The sequence below is a fragment of the Oculina patagonica genome, chromosome 14, assembly GCF_052425735.1.
Source record: "Oculina patagonica isolate OP01 chromosome 14, crgOcupat, whole genome shotgun sequence".
Taxonomy (NCBI): domain Eukaryota; kingdom Metazoa; phylum Cnidaria; class Anthozoa; order Scleractinia; family Oculinidae; genus Oculina; species Oculina patagonica.
Window position 1 is genome coordinate 11,651,060 of NC_135771.1, and position 12,641 is coordinate 11,663,700.

Consider the following 12,641-nt stretch of genomic DNA (forward strand, 5'->3'; position numbering starts at 1 on the left):
CTTTCTTCCTTCTGTGTTGCAGCTAAACTGGACGATTTTAAGGAACGTAAGCATGTCGGAAACATGGAAAGCGCAGAGGTCTTCTCTCAAAATCTCGTTGACAACCGACGATGGCGAAGAAGTCACAGAAGGCGAGAGGTACGCGTGAAAATTTTTTTTGTTTTAATCTGACCAAACCTCCCGCACTTGTATACAAGGGGCTTCAGAATGGGCGGAAACTGATAATTTTGGCTTTGTAATTGTTATACAAAAGCTGTGCGACTCTCGTGCATTTTAAACTAGCGAATTTTTGGCGGAATTGCTCTGACTACTGAGCTGACTCGTCGCAGCTGTTTTTTTTTACACTGTGTTTTACACAAAGCCGTATCGGATAATTGCCTCAAGCTTTATGGACAAACTGTGGGCTTGTTTACACAGTGTCAAAGATAGTTTTCATGTTTTTGCATGCTGTATTATCTGCGAGTTTGTTGTTCAGTTACCTAGCACGAACGGGAAGGACGAACAAGAACTTTCGCTCACCGCGGTGAAATTAAAATTACGCGCGGTTATGTTGTTTTCTCCATGGAGAGCGGGCATGCATCTCATTTCATCAATCGTCATGGCAGGAAGACCTCGAGCCGTTGTCTAAAGGCTATTTTATAGTCTGTTGATCAGACGAGTGCTCAAAATATTTCAAAGGCGGCGAATTTTCGAGAGCGAGATCAATTTGTCACGGACGAAATTGATCGTGTTTTTTCTTTCGCTTCTGACAATATCAAGATTTCGCGTTGCGGTTTTTTCGCTTGAAAATCTTGATCCCGAAATGTCATTATATACATTGGATGCATTTGACAGGACTTGTTTTCTAAAGCACAGGTGTAAAAACTGTCAAAGATTTCTCAATTCATGGTTTGTCTTAGAACTGTTAGCTACTTCAGTTTGGCATAGAGTTTTTGTATAGGGCACGCTTTTTCTTTGTTGAAATCTTCTTATAAAACAATTTTATGATTTCTATAGTCAAAACAGTCAATAATTTTCACGTGAGGATCAATGGAGAATAATTTTTGACTGCTTGATAGAAACTTAATTTATGCGGTGCTTAAAAATTTTGCTGCAGCCGACGAATCAAACTTGGGGCATAAACATTCATTTTGATCAAAGTTTTATTTAAGAGCGATCGTTTAAATCCATTTTTATTTTAAAAGTGTCTGGAATTGATTTACTACTTTTTGTCGGCTTCGATTCGGAGCAGCAAAAGTTTTGTTTTGTGGCCATGTATTTGAATATATTTTTGAATATTTATAATTAGATTCCCGCGATTTTCTGCATTTTAGAAGTTCCGCTTTTGTGGAGCAGAGCTGATTATAAGTTTAAATATTTATTGTTGATTGGGATTTAGTGGCGAAAAAATGTTTTTGACAATAACTTTTCTGGTGCTTATTAATTTTAACGGAGGTAGAGTGTTAGAACCACAGATATTATAATTTTCGGAATATAATGGCAATTCGAGGCGAATTGTCCTTGTTTTCACACTGTCATTATTTATTTCACACCTGAAATTTAAGCATAGAATAAATTTATTTGGTGTATTTTTTTCAGTGGGATCATAATTTTTAACTCAAAAACTGAAGATCACTGTTATTCTTTTCTAATTTAATAAGATATTTAATATTTTTCACTGTTGTATAGCCAGCCACCAATGAAATTGACAACAGAATTGTACAAATTTATTCCTTGAACCTGTCATTAAGAATTAAAAATTAAAAATATTGGATCAGGAAAATTTGTACACCTTTCTTTTTATAGTTGATCACTGGGTTTTGTTCAAGAATCCTTTCAGAAATAATCAGAAAAAGAGATAAAATTTGTTACTTTTGTTTCTTTCTATGTAGTTAATAATTCTGTTCCAATTCACATAATTATTGGAGAGCAAAATAGACCAGCTGAGAGTAATATAAAAGTAGCAAATGTATGTCTAATAGATGTCTGTGTACGCACAGTTGAGTGCTCGTTTAATAATACTGAGACAGCAGGCAAACGTACACATGTAGCTTAAGGTTTTTCGATTGATTTTCCTTGAGGGTGTAAATAAGCTTAAAGAACATGCCAAGTTTGGTGTCTTTAATAGATGACACAGCTTTTGGTATAAGATACTATTGTTTGCAATTTGGATTATTTGATGCTATCTGCTGATTATGTGTGGTACTTTTTGACAACTAAGATACATAAATTGCCTGTATGTTGGCTGTAAACTAGTCTGCGAAGGAACAGATAGCCACAAAATGACTCTGTTTATTATGGCTAGGGTCATCCACTTAACTGCACTGTTACTAATAATAAACGTAATTATATAGAGAGGACGACAAATTGCATGCCATTTAAGTATTAATAAAATAGCCAGTTGGACATCAATGAGAAGCCCCAAGTGTGTAGCATTATCAAGCCATCTAAAAATAAGATACCTGTGTTGACAGAGAAAAGTTATTCATGTAGGCAAATATATATTTTTATAATACCGGTATTAAAAGTTTATTAAAATTTTTAGACAAATTAAGATGATAACCATAACCCCCTGCTTTGAGTAAAAAAAAGATTCTAGGTTGCCCTTTTAATTGGGCAAGTTGTAGCCATTGTTTGCTAGCCTGGAGGCCTTCATCAATATACTAGACTGCGAACAGTCTCTTTTTGCTTCAAAATCTGTGGAACTAACGCAAACGTAGCGAGCAATTGAGTACAAAGTTGGAATGGCGAAGTCACAAGTAGTGTCCACCGCGGTCAAACGACAGAAATATGCAAAAAATAAGAAAAGTACTGCAAAGATAAGGTTTTAATTTTCAAAGTTCGATACATAACCGGTATCCTAAGGGTTTACTAAGTTTTTTGGAGCTTTACTAAAAAAGTTCTACGTGTTTGAAAATAGCGATATGCGGACTATGTCGGCGCCATTTGTCAAAGCACCTTTGGTTCGGATGCGAAACATTTAAAAAGTGAAAACACTGGTTTACCTGAGGGAATGGGATTATGCTTTCACTCGGCAACTATTTTTATCTATCCTTGCTCGTAATCACTTCAATTTGGACAAAAAACGGCGAATTGGAAAGAAAACCTGCCTGAGACGTTTGACCATGGTTAACAAGTAGTGTGGGTGCCAGACCGGGTGAAAAAGAGATCTTTTTCGCTCTGTCTGGCAACGGTGCTACGGCAGCTCGTGGCTTTGCTGCTCACCGCCTGAACTTCTTGCTTGATTGCTTGCTACTATAATGTTCGTTCCACAGATTTTTAAGCAAATTTAAGAGAGACTCACTGCTCACAGTCTATCAATATACAGTCTTTTTCATCTGCCAACTAGTAAATTTATTAATCTAGCTTGCCATTGGACAAGTGATTCACTAGCCCAGGGCTATCAAACAAGACTTTCGTTGCATGCTGCCTTCTGTTTGTGGATATATCTGAACAATTAAATTACAGTTGTATCTTTCTACAATGGCTACTTTAGGGAAGAGTTAACTGGCGTTTATTTATGGATTGACTTGCGCACGGTTGGGATGAAAAATCCTGTCCAATGTAGAGAGGTGGTTGTTAATAGATCTTTCGGTTAGGCTATATTCCCAGGGACTTGTTTAGGGAGAGGGGAGGAGAAGAGATGATGCGGGGGGGGGGGGGGGGGGGAAGGGGTGCTCTAGAAATTAATCTTATTTTGTTTCATGGTTTATCCACATCAATAAACTCTTGTTTGTGATTGTTATTTAGATGTCTGTCACACAATCACAGTTTACAGCAAATAAAAAAAATTGTATTCATTTAGAAAACTGTATGTACTGCATGCCAAATCACATCCAGCTTCTGGAGGTATGCATTAGGTCATAATTTGTTGTAGTAGGCATCTGTTTATCCTGGGGGATTAATATTAGGCCATGGTTTTTGAGGCAGGGAACAGTTGTGTCAGTTTTCAAGCCAAAAATAATATTTTCAATCATGAACAACAAACAAACAAACAAAAGAACAAACAAAACTCTTAAAGATGATTTCCAGTCCGTACTGCGCAATCTCCGCCTGCAATGTTTGTGAGTCTCACAAACAGAAGAATGTTTACTAGCCAAAATAAAAATTCCGGGACAAAACTTACCTCTTTCTTCATTATTAACGCCAGATATTCTTGCAAAACAATAATAACGAGTAAAAGAAGCTCGACGGTATTTCAAACGGACGTTTTAGCTTATCGTGAATTCTTGAACAAAACGATCCGTAATGGCGAACAAAAAAACTTCATGTACGCTATAACCGAAGTGTAACGTTTCAACGAATTCAAAACAAAAATGAAAACAAACCCTGAGTCTGCGCAGTACGGACTGGAAATCATCTTTAAGCATCCTCCTTTTTGTTCAATCCATGGTTTGGTCTAAAAATAATTATCTTTGGGGTACCCTTTTTTTGCAAAAACCTGCTGGGATTTATGTTTTTTGTCGTTGTTGTTTTGCTGTGTTTATTGTTATGATCCTCAAGAAGTCTAAAGAACTTTAAATTTTATACTACTTGTATACCCCAGAGGAAAGGTATATGTAGCATTTAAATTTAAGTAAGATATAGTGTATATATATTGGTTAAGTGTGTGGCAATTCTGCTTAGCTACACAAATTTTAGAATAAGATTGTCAAACTACATGTAGCAATTTAGGGGTTAGGGCATGAATAATCAATTAATAGTTACAAATTGAAAAGGGTACAGGCTCTGAGAGCTGCAAATAAAGCATACACACCTTTAATTTCCCCTCCCCCGCACACCTTTGCACTTGAACCAACAAGAATGTGTTTATCATAATCTGCTTAAAATAGAATTCCATCGTAGCTATATGCATGGCACTTAATTAAAAGATTTTATTAGCCTATAGATCATCATTTAATCAATTATTTATACTAAAATGATAAAATCTTGCCTTCTAGAATTAACCAGAAATAAAAAGTACAGTAAATTGCTGCAGCATGTATCTTGCATGTATTTGTGCAATAATGAAGGCAAAAAAGTTCTTGTAGTCTTACAATGTTGCTGGGGTGAGAAGTCAAGAATCTAATTTGTATGTTTACAAGAAAAAAACAGAACAAAACAGAACAAAACAATGTTGGGGGCATAATTTGAGAAATTTGCTGAACTTTTGTTCAATTCAGAAAAGTACTCATACATGTACAAGTACATTGTGTGCAATGGTTTATTTTTAGACATTTCTTAAATCACTAATGGAGACTAGTGATACAAAAAAATTAATGCATTATATGGCTGTATACAATTTCAATGTTATTTTTTCATTTTCAGTAATATTGCATACAAAGTGTGTTGTGATATGCATTTTGTCCAATTGTACATGATATGTGAAGTTACTACATGCTGCTTTGCCTGTGCACAAGTGGTTCTTACTTTGATTAATGCCTGTACTTTTGTTAGTATAAGATTCATTGTTTGTTTTTTGCTTGTTCAAAACACATTCCTGTGTTGAGTAGTTTACTTTGTGTTGTTGTATGTAAATCTTTGTCAATGCTTCTAATAGTTGTCAGTTTCACTAGGAAAAAAACACACTCAGAGGAAATTGAGTACCAAATTCTTTCTAATTCCTTGACCACTGGAAACCCCTCCTGAAACAAGGGCTCAAAATTATTTTCAGACAGTTTCCGGTCATGTTGCCTGGCCAAACAGATTTTAGCTCAGTCACGTGTTGTTTCTGACGGGTCAAAATATTGAAAATAACACTTTAAAACTACCAATCATTTCTGCTGTTTGTTAGGTCATCTTTGTTTGCATGGCATAAACTCCCCCATCTATTTCCTCACTGTTTTGGCCATATTTTTTTTAAAGACCATTTCTTGATGCCCTTGTTAGTGACAAGTCAGTCAAAAAATTGTTAGAATTTTAGTTAACGCTTAAAGATAAATTGTTATAAAAAATGTTGTTTATTTTTCTGGCATAGTATAAAACATGGACTGGACTCTGGACTGGACTCTGGACTCTGGACTCTGGACTCAAAAAAACCTGGACTCAAAAAATATGGACTCAAAAAAAAACTATTGACTCCACTACAAAACAATTAAAAACAACGAAAAAAAAAATAAGAATAAAGATAAAAATTAGCCACAGAGTCACGGATTAAGTTAAATACAGACCAGTTTTAAAAGACAGTAATGCCTGTTGCCTTGCTTGAGGTGTTTGGCATGGCGTTTAGCCAAAGAGAGTCCTCTGTTTAGAAAAGAGTTAATTTTTTTTTAGGGGTGTGGTGTAATCAGGGCGTTCTGATACAGAGCGTATTTTTATTCTGTCAAAAAAAAAATACCTCGGCCTAATTGTATTTTTCGACAAAGGCTTATTTCTTTCTATCAAGGCTCCATTTTCTGCAAGTCTCTATTTCTGCAGCCGTTTTTAGGGATGTCACGCAACGCCCCCCCCCCCCCCTCCCCCTATTCGGGGAGGAGCGTTGCGTGACATCCCCTTTTTGAAAAGGTGGATGGTATGTTGTGACAAAAAGAATGAATTGCTATTTTGTCCTTTTTTTCTCTTTTTGAAGTGCCGACTGCCTGTATCTCTTCAGATGCTGTTTTTAATGTATAGTTTGTCCTCGGCCCGATGCCTACCTGTATTTCTCTCGTATGGGTGTCATTAACATGTGTATAACTATTTATCAAAGGCAGGGATGCCACTAAGGTGGCTAAAACTTTGTCAATTATTTGTAATTACCTGTTTGAAACATTCAGAGAAATATCACGCATTTGATATCTTTAATCAGTTTGACATATACTAGGTGAATTGTCACGGGAGATAAATGAAACGGCTTTAAGTATTCGCAAAATAGACAGATATTTTCAAGCATACATTGTATCGACATTTGCGTCAATTTTTAATTGCTATAAAAACCTAACAATAAGCTTGCCTATGATTACAATATTTACCAGCACGCAACCCTTGAGTGTCAGCTCAAAATGTCGCTAAAATTATGAAACATAACAACGCTGCATGCACCAGTTTCTAGCAACCGTGACAGTTCACCTAGTACCTATATATCGAACTGATTAAAGATGACAGATTCGTGATTTCTCTCTGAACGTTTCAGAGCCCTGTTGTTTTGATAATTAGTTATACATATGTTATTGACACCCATACGAGAGTAGTAACAGCCATCGGGCCGAGAACAGACTCCACTTTACACAGCATCTGAAGAGATACAGGCAGTAGGCACTTCAAAAAGAGAAAAGAAAAGACACAATAGCAATTCATTCTTTCTGTTACAACAAACCATCCACCACTGCGCATACTTTGACAGAAACGCAGTCTCCTTTGCAGCATTTTTTGGGATGTCACACAACGCTCCCCCTCTTGGGGAGCGTTCAGAGCGTTGTGTAACATCCCTATAAACGGCTGCAGAAAGAGAGAGACTAGAAGAAATAGAGTTTTGATAGAACAAAAATCAGCCTTTAATATTATCAGCCTTAACACAGGTCTGTATTTCACATAAATCATCGTGTGGATAATTTAATTTAATTCCTTTTGTTTTTAATTTTTTTTTTCATTGCAAGTCCAGGTTTTTTTGAGTCCAGAGTCCAGAGTCCAAAGTCCAGAGTCCAGTCCATGTTTTATACTATGCCTATTTTTCTGGTCATTCCTTATCATTTTAAAGGTCATGTACATGACTGGTCAAAATGACTGGCCGGCAAACTGAAACTTTGTTTGGACAAATTGTCGTCTTCACCAGACATTGTCCGTTGACCAGGCATTATTTTGAGTCCTGTGAATCGCTTTAGAAATCTTTAATTCAGAAAATCACTCCAAGGTACTCCACAAAAAGTGAACCATGCATAAAGAGATGCATAAAGATAACGACAATCTGCCATTTTAAATGCACCTGTCAGCCTGAAGAAGAATAATAATAGTAAAACTACTAAAAATAACTTTTAAAAGAAATCCAAAAAAAAGGAGGAAGGGGAGGCCCAATGTAAGAAGGCATGGTGGCCCAATGGTTAATGCGCTGACTCCCAATCCGAGTTCGAGCCCTGGCTGGTTCACTGCGTTGTGTTCTTGGGAAAGACGCTTTACTCTCATTGTGCCTCTCTCCACCCAGGTGTATAAATGAGTACCAGCAAATTTAATGCTGGGGTAACCCTGCTATGGACTAGCATCCTGTCCAGGGGGGAGTAGGAATACTCCTAGTTCGCTTTATGCTGTGGAATCCAGGATAAGCTCTAGCCTGATGGGCCACTGGGCTCAAATGCAGACTTAACCCTACTAAAACTACACTTTTAAAAGATATTTTAAACCTAAAAAAAGCCCCATCAAGATGCAGATTTTGGTTTTTATGCAGTGCATGAAAGTTAAGGAAAGACAATAAACTCTGTAGGGTCATTTTGTTTAATCAGGTGCATCAGGGGTGTTATCAATAATAATGTTACTGGTAATTTCACATCAAATGGTGTATCATACATGGACATCCAGTTACCCGGTAATATATATTGATTAAGGAAAACAGACCAGTCGCCTTGGGTCTTAAAGGGTTAAAGTAAAAAAATTAATGTTGTCCAAATAGAGCATGTATCGCTGTGCCCATGTCACATAACTTTTAATGTTTATTAGTTTATTTAATTGCGATAACCCGTTGACAGCTATCAATGACAATAAATTGTTTAGAATCAATCTTTTTCAATGTAATTTTTTTAATGAAAGGTCTTAATTAGGGATGTCGCTAAGGGAGATCTACCTGAAAATACCAAATTATATTGTTTTTCTTTGAAATGGTCAATTTTGGGTATACTAAACTGATACCTTAACAATTAATCCTTATTACCGTAAAGACTCGTGTATAAGCCGCACTTTTTTGCTGAAATTTTGGGCTCAAAATCGTGGGTGCAGCTAATCTACGAGGCAATTGCTTTTGAGGGGTGTAAATTGCCTAGGCTGGGGTCAGAAAAAGCACTAAAAGCATTGAGTAAATGATATTTAACATATTGAAACCTGCTGCTGTCGATCACTTGCTTTTGGTAAAAATGTCTGGCCCCTTAAGCAGCCGTTAATTCATTAGTCACAAATTGTGTGTCAGTTGTTCTTTCAAAGGATTTATTTGCACCTCTTTTGAGCAGCAAAACTTGAGCTGACATGGAATCTCCATTCCTCCACAAAGCTGCCTATTTGTTAAACTCCCATTGAGCAACAAGTTTTTATCAACACACAGCTGAAGTGGTTAGAAAACAAACTTACTTTTCTTTTCCATCGATTTTCCATGTTGTTTATCGGTAACATTTTTATTAAGCTGTTGACATTTCGTTAACAGCCTAGAATGAGTTGATTTTCCGAAAATAGTATTCCCAGATTTCTCTCATTAAGTGACTGTGTAGGTTACTTAGAAACGACTTGTATTATTCTTCAATTTGTTGCACCTAGCCTATGGAACTCACTCCTGAACTTTATAAGAGAGCGGTCTCCGCATTAGACTTTAAGACTTTATAAAGACATATCTCTTTAACAAATTTTATAATTAGACTTTTAGTTAGTCAGTTAAACAGTAAATTAGGATAGTTCAGTTAGTTAGTCACTTACTTAATTAGTTAAGCTAGTCAATGAGTTGGTGTTTCATTTTAAGATTTTAATGAGTTCTTAGTTTTTATTTCCATTTTTACAGCTCAGCTACTTTATTTGTTAGTATTTCCTTTTATCACTGATGTAAATTTCTTAAGTTAATTTCACTTTCTAATAATATTTTGACTGTAAAGCGCCATGAGCCATGGATATGGTGTTATATAAATCTTCTTATTATTATTAGGTTACTTATTATTATTATTTTGTACTATATCCAGCTGTATAATCATGTAGATCAATAGGGATTTTTGGGTGGGGGGGGGGGGTAGGGGTTGTAGATGTCATAAAAAGAGTATTTTGACCAAGTATCTTTCTGGTTGTGAAAAGTGTTCTAATATTGGTAATATTAGAAATTATTAATCTCCCAACCAAAAAGGCATTATTATTATTATTATTTTTTTGTTTGGTGGGAGGGGGTGCGTGGAAGATTAATTTTACTATAATGTCATTATTGTTTGACATATTTTTTTATATGCTTCCAATGAGGCAATTATTTAAGGGAGGAGTTAAAGAGTGTTTCTTTTTTAATTGGTTTATATGGATTTCTTTGCTTTGTAACATTAATTTTTTTAAGTACTTTAACTTTTAATAGTCACAAATTTTCTGTAAATAAGAGTTAATATATATTTATTGGTTGGCATTAACCAGAACTGCCAAAAAAAATATATATATATAACTCCTGACATCTTCACATGTACAAAATTATTGATGGTTCTAAACCTGAAGTAAAAAACTACGTGTACAATGTATGTGATATATTTTTGTCTTATCTACCTATAGTGGGTATAATTTGCAAACTTATTTTCATTGGGAATTTAGTGTTGTGTTAATCACTTGCAAACTACTTGTTGATATTACATGTACTTTAAATAGGTTTCTAATAACAGAGCTGTTGAGCTAATGGCACAATAAATCATTACACAAACGTATTAAGCAAGATTCTTTTTTTCTAATACACCCAATACTGGGTACTCGACAGCTTAAGTTGAATTTATGTCAAATGTTAAAAAAGTAACGTGCTGAAGTTCTGTTGGATTCATCTTTGTTTTTAAGTGTGGTTAATTTTATTGAAACTGGCACACACATTGCTTCTTTTATACTGAATACAAGATTAGTGATTTTTCTCTTTTGTCATTGTAAATGCTATCTGTATATGACCCCCGTGGGGATTCAAACTGCATGCTAAACAATAGCTTTTGTGATTAGACCGGTCTTCATCAATCTACCAGTTGTTAATTAATGGGGCTTTTTACTGGCAAATGTGGAAATATTGATAGCTTATTTTTCAAGTGGAAAAAGATTAATTGGATAAGTAAGGACACATTTGTGACTATAGAAATGGCTAACAAATCGGAAAACAGACATGAGCTAAACAAGGGCACGGTTTTCTTTTTTTCAGAAGTGTTAATAATCGTTAATTGGCTGGCCTATTGATAATTGTAAGGCCTTACAATCTTCAATGTTCGTCAGTAATTTGCACTTTGTTGAATGTAAACAATTCACCCTCTTTGGACGTCAAATTTACATATCACCCTTTGCAGTCTGCATAACAAGATGTTGAATAAGGTTTCTTTGTTTATAATTACATCTAGTTTTTGTGTTAACTTCAGTTGACATTTTTTGCTTCTGAAAGCTCTGAATTTGCCAAGTAATTTTTGCCCAGATATTCCTTCTGTGTGTAGTACAAAAAAAGCAGGGCAACACTTTTGCATTCCAGTCAAAACTCACCAGTTCCTATGAGACAGAAAGTTATAAATTATGTATACAGTTTTGTTTGGTTTATGTACGTTACAACTTGATTGATAGCTCCTCGGCCCAACGGGAGCAAATGAGTTTAAAGCAGTGGCTTGTTTTAGTGTCCTTTTGAATTTTATTTTGGACTAGTGTGCCTTGCCTGCTAAACAGGCCTGAAAAAAAGCAAATTTTCCTTGTTTTTATGTGGATAAATTATATAATTGTATTTTTCCATGCAAATTTTCCTTTTCAGTTGATCAATAAAATTTTGCATTGTTAAGAATTTTGTGTTCAATAAAAGACTTTGCATGAATTTTGTCCATTCTGGATGGAAGCTAGCCCATTAAACATTTTTTGCATTATAATAATAATAATAATTCGACTTAATTTATGCAAGACTTGAGGCTTGGACTTCAAATACAGCTGGCATAAAACAATAGGCCATTACCATATATGGAATCCTCTCTAGCTCTGCCTGAAATATCATCCTGAAAGCAAAATATTCAAGCAGAAAAAATAGGTGAAGAATGAATTTTCTAGGTTATAACTCGACTCAATCTCTTCTGGAATTGTAGCAGGGCAGTGTGGAAGCAAAATGTTCAATGGAAAATCTTGTAGAAAGGAGAATGGATGTGAAATTCGCTTTAACCACCTGGTCAAATGCTAATACTAGAATACAGAAACATGGGAACTGTGAGTTCAAAGAAGCAGTCCTCATCATGGTATTTATCAGTTTTTTTCCGCTTTTATACCACCATTGCTTTCATTTTTGATTATTTTGTATTTAGAGGATTATTTTATCTGTAATAAGTGCCTGTTCAGTCAGAAATAGAGTGACCAATGCACAGAAATTTTCCTTGAAACCTCAACGAATTGTGTGTGTGTGTTTAGATTGTTATTCCCTTACAAAACATGGCTGACAATGTAGGGAAATCGTGTGTGGCTGTCAGTGGAGTTATAATTTCGCTAGGCCTGATTCCTCTGTTGATTTACTGAAACATTTCATCACAAGATTGGCGGTTTTATCGTCAAATCAAAGTATTCTATGTGTAAAACATTTGTAGTATTTTTTCAGAAATAGGTTGATGTGTAATTATAACAGTTAAATTGAATCTGTTCTGAGTGCTGCCTTGTGACATATGAAGCTATCTAGGCTAACCACAAGATGTAAACCTTTTTGAGTACTACTCAGATCTTAAGTTGTGAAACAGACTGCCTTATATATATGTTTAATATCCTTGTGGATGGTGAAGATAGGCCTCTGACATGGAGATTTCATGTTGTACATATGCATAATTATGTAAACTATATATATATATAAAACC

The 12,641-nt window shown here is 35.3% G+C and overlaps 1 protein-coding gene across 5 annotated transcripts in view; it reads left to right on the plus strand.

Moving 5' to 3' along the window:
- Nucleotides 1-12,641, plus strand: part of LOC144637499 (3',5'-cyclic-AMP phosphodiesterase 4C-like) — a 52,043-nt gene that overhangs the window by 19,647 nt on the left and 19,755 nt on the right. For 4 of the 5 annotated variants that reach the window (XM_078496563.1, XM_078496562.1, XM_078496564.1 and 1 more), the window contains one exon: nt 23-138. In XM_078496563.1, coding sequence (XP_078352689.1) covers nt 53-138 — 86 coding nt within the window. In that variant the 5' untranslated portion in view covers nt 23-52. Of the gene's footprint in view, nt 1-22; nt 139-11,791; nt 12,039-12,641 lie in introns of those variants that run through there. The other variant, XM_078496565.1, reaches the window with a different exon arrangement.